General features: G+C 42.0%; 1 protein-coding gene across 1 annotated transcript; it reads right to left on the bottom strand.

Annotated features, from left to right (window-relative positions):
* Positions 1-17,072: 17,072 nt before the first annotated feature.
* Positions 17,073-18,090, bottom strand: LOC136452311 (uncharacterized). Its single transcript, XM_066452928.1, has one exon. The coding sequence runs from the start codon at positions 17,782-17,784 to the stop codon at positions 17,404-17,406; it is 381 nt and encodes a 126-aa protein (XP_066309025.1). The 5' UTR covers positions 17,785-18,090; the 3' UTR covers positions 17,073-17,403.
* Positions 18,091-18,349: the final 259 nt, after the last annotated feature.

An 18,349-nucleotide genomic window follows, 5' to 3' on the forward strand; every position in this document is an offset into this window, starting at 1 on the left:
AGGAGTGGCACTCGTGGTCACGGCACAGTACACACCCTAGCAGGAAAAGAAACATATCAACTAGTGCCCCCCTCTTGCCCTTATGGAAAGCACCAGACGAGCTAGTACAATCTAGTTAATAGGTTAAAGTTAGAGCCATATGACACTTAGGGTTGTACGAAACCTCATGAGTGGCTGCTTTAGGATTAAGTCCTTATGGAGAGGCACTAGAGCACCCAACCCAGTACTCTAGCCCCCTAATTGTTGCTAAAAACTCCATTTTAACATATTGCATAATACCTTTAGTCATGTTTAACAATTATTTTATGTTGAGCACTGCAGCATCTATCCAAAATGCATCCCAAACCATAGGTATCAAGGATATGTGGTACAAATAGTAATCTAGGTAAAGTCCTTAAAGGCAATTCAAATTTAAACACATGCATGTATATGAATTGTAGAGTTCATAGGTATAAGGGGCCTTTCTTACACTTGCCTTCCTCAAAGTCTCCTTCCTGGTACTACTGGTCACCCGACTAATCCTCAGCAACCTCGAACTGATCACCCTCTAATATGTTCCAATTCAACAATTAAGTATCCATTCCAATCATCACATGCATACAAAGATACTTCTATTAGAATAGTACACCAAATAGTAGTAACATAGAGTGAAAAGCTTATAAAACTAATCTACATACTGCTATGAACACATGAGTGAAAGAATCACTCTAATCGGACTTAAAACACAAAAGTTATGCATAAAACAAGTTTCAATGGCATTTCTATAAATAAACTGAACTCAATTTTGAATAAAAACTTAATTCTAACGTGATCTGGATGGTGTGCACTATTTTTCAAAAGTATAGGGGCTAAAATAGAAGAAAACAAGACTAAAAAGAAATACTTTTGAACTAATGTTGGATCGCATGTTGATTCCTTGAAAACCTAGGGGCTAAACTGCAAAAGCGCATGGCTGACTACGGGGTGACCCATGTTGCTGCTGACTGGACACCATGCGGCACGAAGAGAGGAGGCTTCTCATGTATGGCAATACTTGTAAGAGCCTTCTTCTAGGTGGTCTTATCATCATCATCACTTGAGGAAGAATCACTATCCCAAGTGACTACATATGAACCACCTTTCTTCTTCTTGAAGGTCATCTTGTCCTTTTTCTCTTTCTTTTCGTTCTTGTCCTTCTTCTTGCTCTTCTTGTCATCATCATCATCACTTGAGTCATCTTTCTTGCCCTTGTACTTCTTCTTGTACTTGTCTTTCTTGGGCTTGGGGGCATTGGTGAGCTAGATGACCAAGCTCTCCACAATTGTAGCAATCCATTTTGGAGATGGGCTTCCTCTTGCTACTAGTGAAGAATTTCTTCTTCTTTCCATCAACTTACCAACCCTTTGACCTTGCATTTGCCATTGTCACTAAATATGATACTATCATAACCATCGCTCTCATTGGTGTTGATTGAGTTGAACATTCTTGTATCACTAGTCATGTATTGAGTGCACCCACTATCATGAACCCAATGCCTTTCCTTGGCTTTATAATTGACCTACAAAAGAAGATCAATTCCTTTTAGCTACCCAAACTTGCTTGGGTCCTTTAAGGTTAGTTACTAAGCTCTTTGGCACCCAAATGACTTTTGTCTTTGAGCCCACAATTGGTGTACCAACAAACTTAGCCTTCACACCATTGGCACATTGGTAAGCAAATAACAAGACTCAAACTTAATTGAGGATACATTAGTGTTATGTTCTTGCAATATTGCTCTACATGTCCAATTGCTTGCTTCTATTGCAAAACCAACCATTGTTCTTCACAAAAATAGTAATGTGAGGAGCAAATGCCACCTTGCCTTTCTTGGGGGTATAGCCTAATCCCTCTTTATTGAGAGAAAATCTTTGGCTATCCAAGTACTTTAGCAAGCAGGTCTCACCACCATAGGCATTGCCTAAGGCGTGAGTGAGCTCATTTACCTCCTTCTTGAGGGTCTCATTCTCAACCATTAGTGAGGCATCACAAGTGAAACCATTAGTATTAGATGAGCTAGAATTGGAAGTGCTACAAGAAGGATTAGTGGGAGCAACAATGATAGGCTTATAGAAAGATTCATCAATTATGACACAAGTTAAGCCCACATCACATGTTACAACATGCTCCTTCACATTTTGCTCATCAAGTAGAGAGGAATGAGCTTTTTCAAGCTTCTTGTAAGCCTTACCAAGCTTTCCATGGTCTTCCTCTAGGCTCTCATGAGATGCATTGAGCTCATCAAAGGCTTGCTTAAGGGCTTTTAGTTCCTTACGCAAGCTTTTGCATTCCCTTCTCTTAATGTCTAAATGTTCCTTAGCATGATCTATCAAGTCAAGCAGTTCATCCTTAGTTGGTTCATCATCATTGTCACTATCATTTTCATTTTTATCATGTTCCTCATCATCACACTCATCATCGGATTGTACCTTAGTGGCCTTGGCCATGAAGCATTTCGATGGAGTGTCAAAGAGAGAAGGCTTCTCATTATGGCAATACTTGCAATAGCCTTCTTCTAGGTGGTCTTGTCATCATCACTATCATCATCATCACTTGAGGAATAATCACTATCCCAAGTGACTACATATGAACCACACTTCTTCTTCTTGAAGGTCATCTTGTCCTTTTTCTCTTTCTTTTCCTTGTTGTCCTTCTTCTTGCTCTTCTTGTCATCATCATCATTGTCTCTATTGTATGGGCAATGAGCAATAAGATAATCCTTGCTTCCACACTTGAAGCACCTTCTTGATTCTTCCTTGTTCTTGGATGAAGACTTCTTCCTTCCAGCATGATAGCCCTTCTTCACCATGAACTTACCAAATCTCTTCATGAAGAGAGCCATCTTCTCATCATCATCCCATCATCATCATCATCCCAAGAAAATGAGCCTTCATCTTCACTTGATGTGTCTTGCTTGGCCTTTCCCTTGGATGATGTGGCCTTGAATGCCACACTCTTCTTCTTGTCATCCTTCTTCTCATTCTTCTTCTCTTCCTTCGCATCATCATATCTATATGTGTCATTGGTCATCACATCTCCCAACACTTGGTTTGGTGTTATGGTGTCCAAACCACTCCTCACTAGAATAGTGACCAATGTGCCAAATCTTGAGGGTAAGTATCTTAAGAACTTGTGGGAGAAGTCCTTGTCCTTCACCTCTTATCCAAGTGCTTTGAGATCATTGATAAGCACTTGAAGCCTATGGAACATCTCTAGCACACTCCCATCTTTCTTTATCTTGAAGCTTGCAAACTTCTCCTTGAGAATGTATGCATTTGCACCCTTCATGGCTTGAGTGCCCTCAAAGGATTTCTCCAACTTCTTCCATGCCTTATAAGCCATCTTAATGTTCTTGATTTGCTCAAATGTCCTCTCATCCATGGCATTATGAATGGCACTAAGAGCAATGTCATTGTTTTGGAGCAATACTTCTTCAACGGTGGTGGGAGCTTCGGCATTGGTAACCTCAATCTTGGTCTCCACCACCTTCCAAACCTTTCTATTGATTGACTTGATGTAGGTGGTCATCTTTGCCTTCTAATAAGGATAATTTGAGCCATCAAATTGGGGAGGCTTCTTGGTGTTGTTGATTTGAGCCATTTTGACACTGAAGGTTGTTAAGCTTCAAATCAAGGTGACCACAGCTTTGATACCACTTGAAAGGTCCTAATGGCATAGGGGGTGAATAGCCTATAAAAATTTCTACAACACTAAACAAAGTAGTTAGACAAATATAAGGTGAAGCAATTCTTGCACTAGCCTACTAAAAATACAAGTGACCTACCACAATTCTAGTTACTATAGTCTCTAAGCACACAAAGCTAGTCACAACCACTAAGTTAGTGAGCTCTTAAAGACCAACTAAAGAGCCTCACTAACCACTAGACCCAACACACTCTCAAAACTAATTACACTAAAGAGCTTAGCAACACTAGGAAAGTAAATACAAGGGTGAGGTAGTGAGGTTATACTGACGTGGCAAGCGATGATCAATCAATCAATCATAAGAGAACTAATAAAATCCTCAGGACAAGATGACACAATGATTTATCCCTAAGGTTAACTTGCTTGCCGGCAAGCTATGTCCTCATTATAGCGATTCACCCACCAGGTTCACACGCCAAACCTGCAATCGGGTGCCACACAACCAACACAAGATGGGGATCCACAAGCTATGAGCAGTCCACTAGAGTACCTTTTGGTTCTTCACCAGGGAAAGGTCAAGAACCCCTCACAATCACCACGATCGGAGCCAGAGACAATCACCTTCCTCCTCTTAACGATCCTCGCTGCACCAAGCTATCTAGGTGGTGGCAACCACCAAGAGAAACAAGCGAAATCCATAGCAAAACACAATCACCAAGTGCCTCTTGATGCAACCACTCAAGCAATGCACTTGGATTCACTCCCAATCTCATAAAGATGATGAATTAGTGATGGAGATGAGTGGGAGGGCTTTGGCTAAGCTCACAAGGTTGCTATGTCAATGCAAATGGCCAAGAGAGTGAGCTAAAGCCGGCTATGGGGCTTAAATAGGACACCCACAAAATAGAGCCATTTAGCTCAAGGAGCAGATAGCTACGCGCTAATCGGATGCGCTGGTCGGGGTGATCAGACACACCTAGGCCAGCATCCAGTCAATAGATGCACACCATGCGTCCTCTCCTTCGAATGAGTGCCATTGGATCTTCAATGGCTAGAATCTCCCATGCTCGCATTAAGTCACGACCGGACACGAGCAACAAACGACCTGACACACCAACATAGCGTCCGATCACACGCACCTGCGCCACCACCACACTATGACCGAACACGCTGAAGCCCTGACCAGACGCACAATGTGGTGTTCGGTCACTTCCAGTAAGCTCCTCGAGCAGGATTTTGAGGACCGGACGCGTCTGGTCGATGGTGACCGGACGCGCCCCAGCGTCCGCTCCTTCCCCCGCTGCATGCCAAGCTCAAACGCCTTATGTCAGCTTACATCATAAATGATCGGACCCAGAAGCTATGCATCCGATCACCTCCTTACTCCAACATTTGATCAACAGACCGAGACCGAGCCACTTCACAACCACTGACCGGACGCACCAGTGCAGAGTTCGGTCCAGTGTCCGGTAGAGGGAAAACAGCCCCTCGACTTCACCAACTTCTCCACCCTTGCTCAAATGTGCCAACCACCAAGTGTAACACCTTGTGCACGTGTGTTAGCATATTTGCACAAACATTTTCAAGGGTGTTAGCACTCCACTAGATCTAAGTACATATGCAATGAGTTAGAATATCTAGTGGCACTTTGATAACCGCATTTCAATACGAGTTTCATCCCTCTTAATAGTACGACTATTTATCCTAAATGTGATCACACCCATTAGGTGTCTTGATCACCAAAACAAAATGTCCCTATCAAATTCACCTTTGCCTTGAGCCCATTTTGTTTTTCTCTTTCTTCTTTTCCAAGCTCGAGCACTTGATCATCTCCATGGACTCCACCATCACCATGATCTTCTACATTTGCTCCATCACTTGGAATGTGCTACCTATCTCATAATCACTAGAGTAATAGGTTAGCACTTAGGGTTTCATCAATTCACCAAAATCAAACTAGAGCTTTCACTTGTCCATACTCAAAGCATCTCTTTGGCTTAGGCTTTTACTTGTATTGCTGATGTTGAGCTTTAGCTTTCTTCTCTTGATTTGCCAAGAACACAATATCACTTCTATCCATCTTCATCATGGTGTTCATAAGTATCTCACTTTGAAGATATTGGCCTCTTGTGAACTTGCTCAAACTAGTCTTGATATGCTCTTTCTCCAACTTGAGTTTCTTGTTTTCTTCTCTAAATTCATCATGAGTTGATAGCCTCTCAAGACTCTTCTCCATCTTGAGCCTCTTGTTCTCTTCTCTAAGCATCTCATTCTCAAGAGCCATGTCATGATCATTGTCAAGTCTTTCAACAACAATTGTGTTGGTGGTTGATAGCTTCTCAAGATCCTTCTTAAGCTTCTCATTCTCATTCTTGACCTAGATTAATCATCATAGTTGTCAGACACAACCACTTTCTTGCCTTTGCTACTAGAACCTTGCTCAATGCTATCAACAATCAAGTCATCACATGATGTGGCTATATCAATCTTAACAACTTGGTTAGTAGCATCATGTGGTTCAGTAGATAAATACTCATGAGAAAGCATAAGATTATCATGATTAACTTTGAGAGTGGTGTATTCTTCTTTTAGCAAGTTGTATCTAGTGGTGAGCTCATTGTGTATCTATTGACGGTCGTTATCATTCATTATAAACATCAATATAACTCGAAATAATGCATGAAAATAATCACCAACATAGACTTAGGGGTTTAAACTAACAATTTCCATGAGTTTTGGTGAATTTGTGTTTTCAGTAGGGTTATTTCAAAAAACCATCAAGGGGGATCAAAACGTCAAATTAAATCGCACTTATCCGCAGCGAAAACTACTCCAGAAGGTTCTAGAGGACTTGGGAAGACACCACACTGAAGCAGAGGCCGAGGCGCTGACATGTGGGGCTAGCCAGCCCCATCTATAAGCCACCTAGCCCCCTAGGCCCACATGTTAGCCCCTCCTTCGAATGTCAGTTCTCTACTGCCTCCTAGGTTGCATCTATGCCGTCCTTTAAGTCAGTTTGATCCATGGGCTCATGTTGGACGCTCTAGCCTATATAACCAGCCCCTGCCCCCTCCAGAGCACGCTGCCATAAGTCAAGATCAGACCAAAAATTAGGGTTTCTAGAGAGAAGAGAATAGAGCTCCAATTCTTCAAGTTTCTAGTATAGGCTAGCTAGCAAGGTTCAAGTAGAGTGTGGGCTATTGCTCAGGATTCTAGATCTGCCGTCTAGAGACTAGTATAGCCATTGTATCTCTATATTTATGACTTTGTGCTACTTCAATATTATGTTCCTAGTTTGCTCTAGTTATATGCTTGATATAGTTATGATTAATGATGAATTTATGCATATGTTCGCAAAGCTCTTAGCTCAGTACTCGAGTGAGTTAAGTGGTCGACATTATATAAGCATGGTGCTTATATATTGTTTGCCTACGGATGCATTCTGTACTCTGGGTCATGTGGTAGATCACGGATGTAACACTCCCATTGAGTCCTTTATAGTCCACTCCCCATTTGTAGAGCAAGTAGAACGCGGTTGCAAAGGGAGACAAGCTCTATTCTTGATCTTCCTTAGTAATGTTCCTTACGCATAGATCCAAAGTTAGTTATACTATAGATGAGAGTGTATATACTTAGGTGTACAAAAGACTTAATAAATAAGGAATGACTTGGGAATCTTTTGCTCTTAATGAATCTCCACTTAGCCATACTATATTTTATGAGTCTCTATTTCTATCTCTGGAATACCATTACTACTTTACACTTATTATTTATTTATCCCTTGACTTACCCCTGCCATAGCATGAGAGCGATTTTATCATAAGTATATATATTTGTCAATGTCTCAATGCCAACACAACTCCATAGCTCCTCCCTGTGGATAAAATATAAATAAAGATACCTGGTATACTCCTAGGTGAAATGCTACAATGGTATATTATCTGTGCGCTTGCGGATACTTTAATATATATAATTTTCCTCTACATTTTCAAGTGTCAATTATAATTACCAACAACGCATTTTGGGCATCATGCTAGGGATTACAACTTAGTAAAGAGTGATGCTAAGAAATGTCAACAATATCCCCTCAAGTTTATCATGTTTTTCTCTAAGCTCATTTTTAGAAGTTTTGAGCTCCTTGAGCTTGGATGACACAAGTTTATTTTCTTCTCTAAGCTCATCACTAGATTTTTCAACTATGTCATATTTGCTACACGAGACTCATTCTCAAGTTTTAGCTTTTCATTTTTAGCTCTTGTCTTTTTTATGATTTTAGTGTAGTTATTTAACAAAACAACTAGATCATCATAGGAAGGTGATTCAAATTATTCATCACTATCACTACCATTTTTATCACCACTACTATCATCATCACTTTGTACCTTTCGATCACCCTTGGCCATAAGGCATAGGTGTGTAGAGGATGATGGTGGCGGTGGCGGTGAAGGTAGTGACATCCCAATCACAAGAGCGGCCACCTTATCCTTATTATCACTTTCACCATCGAATGAGCCACTTGATGATTCAATGTCCATGAGCCAATCACCAACAAATAAGACTTGTCATTCTTCTACTTGTGATAATCCTTCTTCTTGCCATCCTTCTTCTTGTATGGCTTGTTTTTCTTCTTCTCATCATCATCACTTGAGTCATCTTTCTTGCCCTTGTACTTGTTCTTGTATTTGTCTTTCTTGGGCTTGGGGCATTGATGAGCTAGATGACAAAACTCTCCACAATTGTAGCAATCCATTTCAGAGATGGGCTTCCTCTTGCTACTAGTGAAGAATTTCTTCTTCTTTCCATCAAACTTAATACCATTCTTGTTGAGCTTTTTGAGCATCTTGGCGGTTCTTCTCACCATGAGAGCAAGGCTTGCATCATCAATCTCATCATTACTTGAGCTATCATGATCAACTTTTGCTTTGCCCCTCTTCTATTGGCTAGCCTAGAATGCCAAATCTTTCTTCTTGGTGGAAGAAGAGCCATCTTGCGGAGTGATGTGTATGTACATCTCATGTGCATTGATCTTCCCCAATATTTGATTTGATGTAGCGGTGGAAAGATCACCTTGATGAAGCACTGTCACAATATGCCCATACTTATCAATAGGGAGGACACTCAAGATCTTCTCACAACATCGGATGGTTACATTTGAGTGAGTCCAAGCCCATTGACCTGCTCAACAAGAACATTCAAGTGAGAATACATTTCATTAGCACATTCATTAGAAAGCATCTCAAATGAATTTAGCTTTTTGACCACAAGGTGATAGCGTTCCTCATGCTCACTCTTAGTTCCCTCATGAAGAGCACAAATGTCCGACCATAGTGTATGGGAGTCTTTGTGGTTCCTCACATGATTAAAGACATCCTTGCAAATGCCTCTAAAGAGGGTGTTTTTGGCCTTTGCATTCCACTTCTCGTAATTTGCCTCATCACCAATCGGGTTGGCGGGGTCCTTAGGTTTTGGGAATCCTTGTGTGGTGGCTCTAAGCACTCCAACATCTATAGCCTCTAGATACACCTCCAAATGAATTTTCCAAAAAGGAAAATCATCACCTTCAAAGAAGGGGGCGTCCATCCCCATGGGACATCTTGCCCTAAGCAGTTAAGCCTAATTTAGGAGCACTTAGCTCCAATACCAATTGAAAGGATCAAGATGCCCAAGAGGGAAAGTGAATTGGGCTAATTCTAAATATTTTGCAATAATTAAGGGCTACACTTAGCCCATTTCACCCTCTTGTTCCTAAAAGTATTTCTATTGTTCTACCGCACAAAAGTTTTGCACCATAGGTTCCAATCCTACTCTAGCATGACAATTCTAAGAATATAAAGACAAGAATTGAATTGCTCAAATGTAAATGCTAAAAGTAAAAAGAGGGAGAGGAATGCGGCGATGTTTTCCTAAGGTATCAAAGAGTCGCCACTCCCCACTTGTCCTCGTTGGAGCACCCGCGCAAGGGTGTAGCTCCTCGTTGATCTACGCAAGGATCAAGTACTCTCTACAGGCTGATTCTTTGACACTCCATCACGGTGAATCACCCACAACTGCTCACACTATGACTTGGGTCATCCACAAGCTCTGCCAAATGATCACCGAGCTTCCAATCAGCACCGAGCCATCTAGGTGATGGCGATCACCAAGAGTAACAAGCACAAACTCTCACTTGACCAAGACAAGCCTAATGAGAAAGATGGATGCACACTTGCTACTCCCTATGCACTAATGAGGTCCTTAATCTTGGATTCTCATATCTCAATCACCCCACTAGGCTCTTGCACTCCATTACACTCCAAAGGTGTTTCTCAGCTGAACAAATGGTATAGAGGAGGGAATTGTAAGAGTAGGATAAGTATATATACCCCCACTCAAAAACATAACCATTGGAGCCAATTCCCCACTGTCTGCATACTGTCGGACTAGCCTCTCGGAGGCATCAGACCCTAGATCCTCAGTCTGACTCTCACGAAAGAAGCAGTGCCCATACTGTGTTAGAAGGAGCTGCCCGGTGGTATAGTATAGTCTGACGGCCACCCGTCGGCCCAGTCCGATGCCTAAAATAGCTCTCGGTGTAGATTCTGGACACCATCGAACCGGGGTCACCATTGGTCCGACGTCTCCTTTCTCCCGGGTCCGATGCTGCGCTGCTCATCTCCCTCACGTGAACAGTGTCCTTGTCCAGTGCGACAACCCCAAACCTCAGGGTCCGACGCTTTATCCTTCCAGAGCTGCATTCTGGAGGCGCCACGTAAGCATCAGACCCATGTTCATTGGTCCAACGACCATGCCACAACACGGTTCGACGCCTAACAAATCCCTTCTTTCACTTCTGATTCAATAACTTTGTGAACCGAGACTGTTTTGTTTGATCTTTGGGCTGTTCCTGAGCTACCTAGTGCTAAATTTGACAAGTGTGCATCACACCTAACATATTAGACTCACTTAGGTCAAGCTACTAGTTCAAACTGCCCTTTATAGTACGGCCAAAGGAAAAACAAAGTCCTAAACTACTCTAAGTGTCTCTCTAACGTCAATCGGCACTTAGAACTAGTCCGTCCTTAATCTTATCATCCATCCTTTGAAAAACGAAACGATTTCCTTCGATAGGGGCATGAAAACCATAATTGCCCCAACGATCACTATTACCATGATCTAACTCAAATTGACTTTGCAAAACACACGTTAGTCACAGTAATCTTATGTTGTCATTAATCACCGAAACCCAACTAGGGGCCTAGATGCTTTCAGTAAGAAAATAATTTACAGGTATGTTTGGCAAAGCTGTAGGGCACCTTTCAAGTAAATCTATCAAACACTTTATTTACATAGAAGTTATTCTGTGCATTAAGTGATTATCTAAAATGAAACATTTGGTTGAGAGTTGAAAAAATAGCTTCTCCTGATTTAATTCATATATTCAATCATTTGGTACATGGAGTTTATTCTAGGTAATCATTTTTGTCCATAGAATCAATTCTATTGAGAATTAGAAGTAAGATGAGTTCTACAAAATAGATCCTAATATTGAGAATTGCCTAAACTTGGAAGACATTTGCAAAACTGCAACATTACGTCAGCTATTAATTTGAATATTGAGACCCGCTAATAACTTTTCGGGGTTGTAAAAGTAGTCCAAGTAGTGGGAACTTTGCAGATGCTCTCTCTCTGTGTGTGTACCAACCCGCAGTGCTTGTATTCCTTTATGCAAACTAATCGAGACACAATAATAAAGTTATGGAGATGATCCTACTTGCTTTTTTTCAGTCAATATCCTGCATCGTCAGATTATGAGATTGTTAACTTGTTCCCTTGCCGACTACCATCCTCTGTCACAAATTATATATAGTTTTGATTTTTCTAAGTACATAATTTTTGCTATGCACCTAGATATACAATACGTTTAGATATATAATAAAAATTGTGTATCTAGAAAAGCCAAAATAACCTATAAATTAGAACGAAGTGAGTACCAAAGTTGACATGAGAGAATATATATATGGCCAAACTAGACGCGCTAGATAAAGAGAGTTCCAAGATGCCATCAAAAAAGAAAAGCGTCCATATGACCATATATCTGTTTTGAAGTAGACGAAATTCAACTCTGCTAAAAAAATAATTCAAATCATGTCCTAATTTTTCATGCACACATAATTCAAACTAACGTCCTAAGTTTTTGTATGCGCGCACACACACACATAATTCAAATTAATGTTCTAAATTTTCACACAAGCGCGCGCACACATGCACACAACATGCATGCGCGTGTCCACACACATAATTCAAATTAATTATAGTAACCTCTCGCTGTTATTAAAATAATCTTAAGTTATATTCCACCTACCAACTTTTTTTGTTACGTGAAAAACATTTCTGCCACAAATAAAGCTAAGAAAATACAGATACAGGTGCCAAAGTTGAACCTAGATTGGCACTAGGTAGCTTCCACCACCATAAGCTAAGGATCCTAATCAACTAAACTATGCTTAGTTTACCTACTTCTATATAGCTATTAATGTATGAAAAAATAGTATATGTGCGCAATACTTTATCTCCATTTAGACCACGTATATATAAAGATTGATTTACATGGTCTAGCAATCATAAAAGTTGTTTCCCAAATGAGTCATGTACCAATGACTTTGATAATCCAAACTTAAATGTTAATATATTTCATGATAAAGAACTATGTAAGTTGATATTCGATTAGATTTGTTATAATTGACTGAAACAATGTATGCATTTTTTTAGAAAATTATATGACTACAGGATAGTTCTTTGATAAACTAAATTCAACATTTTGGGCACTACAGCGTAGGATGAAAATGTCTATTTATATCATTATAGCAACTAGGAGTGCAGTCTGTTTATGGACTACCTTTTTTATTTTACTATATGTGAAAAATGCAAACTTAAAGTATACATGCATATTAATTATTTTCTAGGATTTAGCAATCATGCAAGATGTTTACATAACAAGTCACGTACCGTTGGCAATGATAACCCATGATTAAATTTTAAGAGGTCACAATGAAAAATCTTGTGAGTTGCAAGATGTTTAGCTTTCATTATAAAATAACTATGTTGTTTTCTTTAGAAAAAATTTATGACCACACACTGATAATTATTTGATAGAGTGAATTTGACATCGTGGACACTTGGTGTTGGTTAAGATGATGTCTATTTATAACATAGTAGTAACTAATAGTGTCTTAGCAATGTGAATTAAATGTATCTCAGTTGATTAGATTCGTTGTGGTGGAACACATTTGCATTCAGGTTTAGTCTTAGACATGGTACTATCAGTCGCATTTTTGTAGATATATCACACTAAGAAGATGCTGACAATGACGATAGGTGGTGTGTCTGACAATAGTGAGGCGCTTGTGGTGACTTCGTCAATCTCAAGATATATTGGCTCATGCTCTTAGAGATGCCGAGAGGTAAGGTATGCGAGCATACATCATGTATGTGAGCATCCACCTTTTGTTTTACATAAAATATTTGTTGTTTCAACATAACATGAAGAAGGTATGCGAGCATACATCAAGAATTCTTACAAATGGCAATAGGTAGGATCAAAATTGAGAAGCTAACATTTCAATTTATAAAGTCAGGACATATGAGATACAACATACAACAAGACATATGATAGTGTTTGGTTCGAGTTTGTGTAACGCAACCTGATTACAGCGATAAGGAAACTCATTTGTTTTGGTTTGGTTTAGATGCACCGTAAACAGATATGGAATCACTTTATAGTCCAGTACTCCAGTACCAAACTGATCATGCCCACCTCTTTGCTGGATCGATCCTCGTGCTCGCTCAGTAGCAGAGCAACGCATGATTTGCTTGCTCAGGCAAAGGTGCACATCCATGATCCAAGCATCAGCGGAGACTGAGGCGGTGAAAACCCTAGCTTAGTTTTGGATAATTGATGAAACCTATAGACTAATCCTTGAGCTAAGTGTATAGACAAGAGAGGATGGTCCAAAGACAAGTGGTGGAGCTAGATGATGGTCATGGTGATGGTGGTGACCAAAAGAGATGATCATGTGCTCCAACTTGGAAACGAAGAAAGATAAAAACAAAAACAAGTGTTGATCAAGGCAAATGTATCAAATATGTTTTTGTTTTGGTGATCAAGACACTATAAAGAGAGTGATCACATTTAGGATCGATAGTCGTACTATAAAAAGGGAAATCTTTGGCTAAGCGGTTATCGAGTGCCACTAGGTGAAGTCATAATTACATATGCATTTAGGGAGTTAGTGTGCTAACAATTGATCCTCGAAAAATGCTTGGAAAAATGATAACACATGGGCACATGAGTTGTACACATTATGGTTAGCGACTTGGAAGCAAGGGTGAAGTGTTTTAAGTGTTGGAAAAAGAAAAGGAGAAGTGACCCTGCTTGTAACATCCTAATGGGCCAAAGTGGGCCCAATCCAATCCAGTCGTGTGCTGGTGGTACTGTAGCAGAACGGGCTGGTACTGCAGCATCCAAACTTCGGGTTGCTGCAGCATCCGGACTGCGGGCTACTGTAGCATCAAGAAATGGGACGGCCAAATTCGGGGGTACTGTTCATAGGTGACTGTAGCACCGCGAAAAACACTGCACAACCAGTTTAGTACCTGGAAACTCTGAGATCGCCGGATCGACTTAGATACCAGGGCCAGGGACGCGTAGTAACCTTCGGTTAACCGTTTTGAACGAAGCGAGGACGAAAGTTCAAGCGGGTTGCTACGCAGGGTGAGACCACTCCTTGAATGACTGGGCCTGGGCCATGTATGTCGGGACCGGTTGTTACACTGCTGGCGTAGGGGGTCCGAACCCAGGGGAGAGTTCGGTCCGGACTCAAACCCTAGCCGAGGGGAGCTTAATGAACTCTGGACCCTGCCTGGCAGGTGTTTCGGACCATCTTAGCGCTGCTCCGGACCCTGGCGGGTTGATGGTCCGGAAGGAGGCAGATGGGTCCGGCTAGACGCACACGTTTGCTGAAATTTGAATAGGGCGACATGGCGTGTGGAGGTGATTTGGACTAAAACTATGCGTGGTCCGGTTGCCTGAAGCGGGTCGAGTCCAGAGTCAAAATCGCTCTTGGGGAGCTCTCTGCATGATTTTTGCCTCAACCGGACTCATGCAAGTTAGAGGGTCTAGACCCAAGCTCCTGAGTCCAGTCCGGAGGCGTATGCCTCTACGAGTTTGAGTTAGCCATTGGAAATGTGTTGTTGTGGTTCAAAAGGAAGACTCATGGCGCAAATCCAAGAACTGAACCCTCCCTGTAGTTGGTCCGGAACCTGGGTCCGATCGACCCCGAGTGAGTAACAGCTAGTGAAGGGCTTGGACCTCTATAAATAGAAGGGGCACGACTTGGGCTCACTCTCTTGCACATTTTCATCAGTGATACATCCTTGTGAGCCTAAACAAATATCTCCCACTCATCTCCTCCACTGATTTATCATCAAAGTGAGATTGTGAGTGATTCCTAATGCATTTGTTTGAGAGATTGCATCTAGTGGCACTTGGGGATCATTGTGGCTCTGGATTTCTTGTTACCCTTGTGGTTGCTGCCACCTAGACGGCTTGGAGCAACGACGGAGCATTGGCATGAGTTGGTGATTGTTCGTGGCCATCTCCCGGTGATTGTGGGGGGTCTTGTACCTTTTTCGATGGAGAGCCGAAAGGTAACTCTAGTGGATTGCTCGTATCATTGAATTATCTTACTTGTGTGTAAGTTCCTGAGGTGCTCAAGTGGTGGGCTAGGTGTGTGATACCTATTAGCCGTCGAACCACCAATTATTGATCGACACAACGGGAACTAGCATACCGGTGAACACGTGAACCTCGCGAGAAAAATTGTTTGTCTTTTGTGCATTGGATTTCTCCCTTGAATTTCATATTGTGATTTATCATCTTTTGCCGCGTGACCCGTGTGGTAGCGATGACAACAGCGACAGGGCCGTCAGGTTCAGGTTACTTAGCCGCGTGACCCGCGTGAGCTCCACGTGCGCCAGGACCAGGAAGAATAATATATGTGTGTGTGTTGACCATCGCGGTCAACTGGCCGTTGGATGGAGCAGATCCACGGCCTCAAGCAGTCAAGCGTTGTGTTTGTTGGTGCTCTGGGGTTCCATGGAACAGCGGCAACGCGGTCGTTGCCTTCTCCATCGGAAGCAAAGCTGCAACTCACTTTTACATACAAGGCTAGGCGCTGATGGTTTTACTGAAAGATTTTTTTTGCTCAGAATATGAATATTTGTCCCGAAAAACTCCTAGGCTCTGCACAAAGCTCTTGGAGTATACTTGGCCATAGAAAAACCTTTCGAGGTTTGTTTTTTAAGCTGGTATAGTCTTGCCTATAGTTTATTATAGATGAGGCCTACAAGCAATTGGTGTTTCCTATAAGTAACTTGCTAAACCAATAAATTTGACGAGTTAACAAAATAAGTAGCAACCTGAATTTATTTCTCCCTCCAATAATTTCCCATATTAACTTCCTAAATGATTTTGTATTTAGAACAACTAACCAAATCTATTCTAATAATTTCTTTGTCTCTTACCCCGTTTTCTTGCTTGGAACCCTTTATTTTTTTTTAAAAATTTACTCATGGGTTCAATTTACTCCGATTTTTGGAGGACGTTTGATAACTTTTTATTTTTTATTAAGGAGCTTTTTTACCAAATTATTGAAGGGATCTTGTTTCTTTTTACTAAAAATTGAAATAGGAAGTTATTTTACAAAACTCATGCAGATGCTGTAACTGAGTTCCAAAAAGAAAGAAGAGGAATTGAGGCCTTGTTACTGCTACTTACTGCTCTTTCAGCTACTTTGGCTAAACCAGAAGTTGCCAGTCTCCTTTGGCTAGCTCGCCTACCGTCATAGTTAAGCTCCTTTGGCTACTCAGTCCATATACACGGACGAAAGGTAGGGTGAGACCTCACAAACCATTATATATAAAAAAAAAACTCACCAAAAAACAATATTGGTCGCTTAAGCTCGACTATTACGTGTTCACCAGCTTGTGTTCGTGGACATAGAAACACAAAGAAAAGAAAGATGCAAATCATACATATTACTAGTTTACTACTAGTTGACAAGGATGTACATAGCATACGTGGTATTAATCTTATTATACTGCAACTGTGCTACATGTAGAGTAATGTCGAAGACTTGTCAAAAACAGAGGAGAGACAGGATGGCCTATGTCATTGCCAACCAATGGAAATGGATCCACGAAAACACAAAGTTTCCATCTCCCTTCCACGCACGCCAACTCTATGATGATTCAATCCACGCACGCAACCTAAATTCCATCAGCGCGCAATAATTGACCAGAAAAGAAAAACCAAGCAAAAGCTTGTACATCTAAGATAAACTCAGCCCGTGTACAACTAAGAAAGAATGAAGCGATAGATAACAGCAACCACGTACGCGCAGCCGTTGATCGATGGATTCATTTTGACCAATCTGATTTGAAACAACCCCTTGAGTTACATCATCTCATGAGACACTTGGACTGACTCTGACTGGAATCAGATCACCAAGAACAACATCTACCAAAGCCAAACAAGTAGAAGGAAAACGGAAACACATTTTTTTCTCTCTTAGTATATACTGTATGTACTCACCATGAATCCATGATGATATAGTATCAAGCAACCTGCAAAGCATGAAAAACAGAGAGGAGGCAGATCGAGCCAAAACCATGGAGTATTACATGCATCCATCCATCCTTTGAGGATCAGGACCATCCGTAGACGAGGTTGAAGTAGCGGTCCTTGATCCACTTGAAGCTCTTGCGGAAGGAGCCCTTCACCTTGCCCTCCACGCCGTACGCCTTGTACGCCGCCACCCGGCGCTTGCGATCCAAGTCCGGGTCCGCCAGCGCCAGCCACCGCCGCTTCGACTTGCTCCGCTTCACCTCCTCCCCCGCCCCCGCCCCCGCCCCCGCCCCCGCCCCCGGGCCGCCGTACTCGTACTGGTACGAGTAGGAGTAGGACGACGTCCCCATCCCGCCCCCGCCGGCGCTGTACGAGTAGGACCGGAAGTCCGGCCGCGCGGCGCCGCCGTAGTACGGCTCGATCTGCATGCGCCCGCCCGCGTACGACTTGGACCGGTCCATGGCTACCAGGCAGGCTATGGGTGGGTGGGTGGGCTCTTGCTACTGACGGTCGAGGCAGAGGAGGGGGAGGAGAGGGAGATGATGACCAAGAGCACACGGCGATTAGTAATAGCTTAGCGATGGTGATGGTTGGGTTGGGACGACGATGCAGAGGAGAAATGGTATGGAGGTGGAAGCTGCGGTGGTTGCGAATATGTGCTCCACTCGATTGGATTGGATGGAATGGAAACGCGCGGTTTTGTCAACTGTCTGTGTTGAAATATCGCCAGTTTTTGCTCAAAGAACCCAAATATTTTTTTCCCCTGCTTTTGATGAATTCTGGTTAGAAGAAAAGAAGGGGCTCTGTTTTCAAATAATCTAGAGGCGGCGCCGGCTGTATCTGTATGGATGATGATGTGGTGGTCTGACTTGGATTTAATTTGAAGCGGGCCGGGACAAGACAAATTGTTGCAGCGGCAGACGGTCAGTGGCATCTTCTGGTAGGTAGGTTTACTTACACATGTGGTGCGAACGAATTAGGGCTGATTGATTGATTGTTACGCGGAAACCAATTCAGTTTGGTTCG

Source organism: Miscanthus floridulus, chromosome 5, assembly GCF_019320115.1.
Source record: "Miscanthus floridulus cultivar M001 chromosome 5, ASM1932011v1, whole genome shotgun sequence".
Lineage (NCBI taxonomy): Eukaryota > Viridiplantae > Streptophyta > Magnoliopsida > Poales > Poaceae > Miscanthus > Miscanthus floridulus.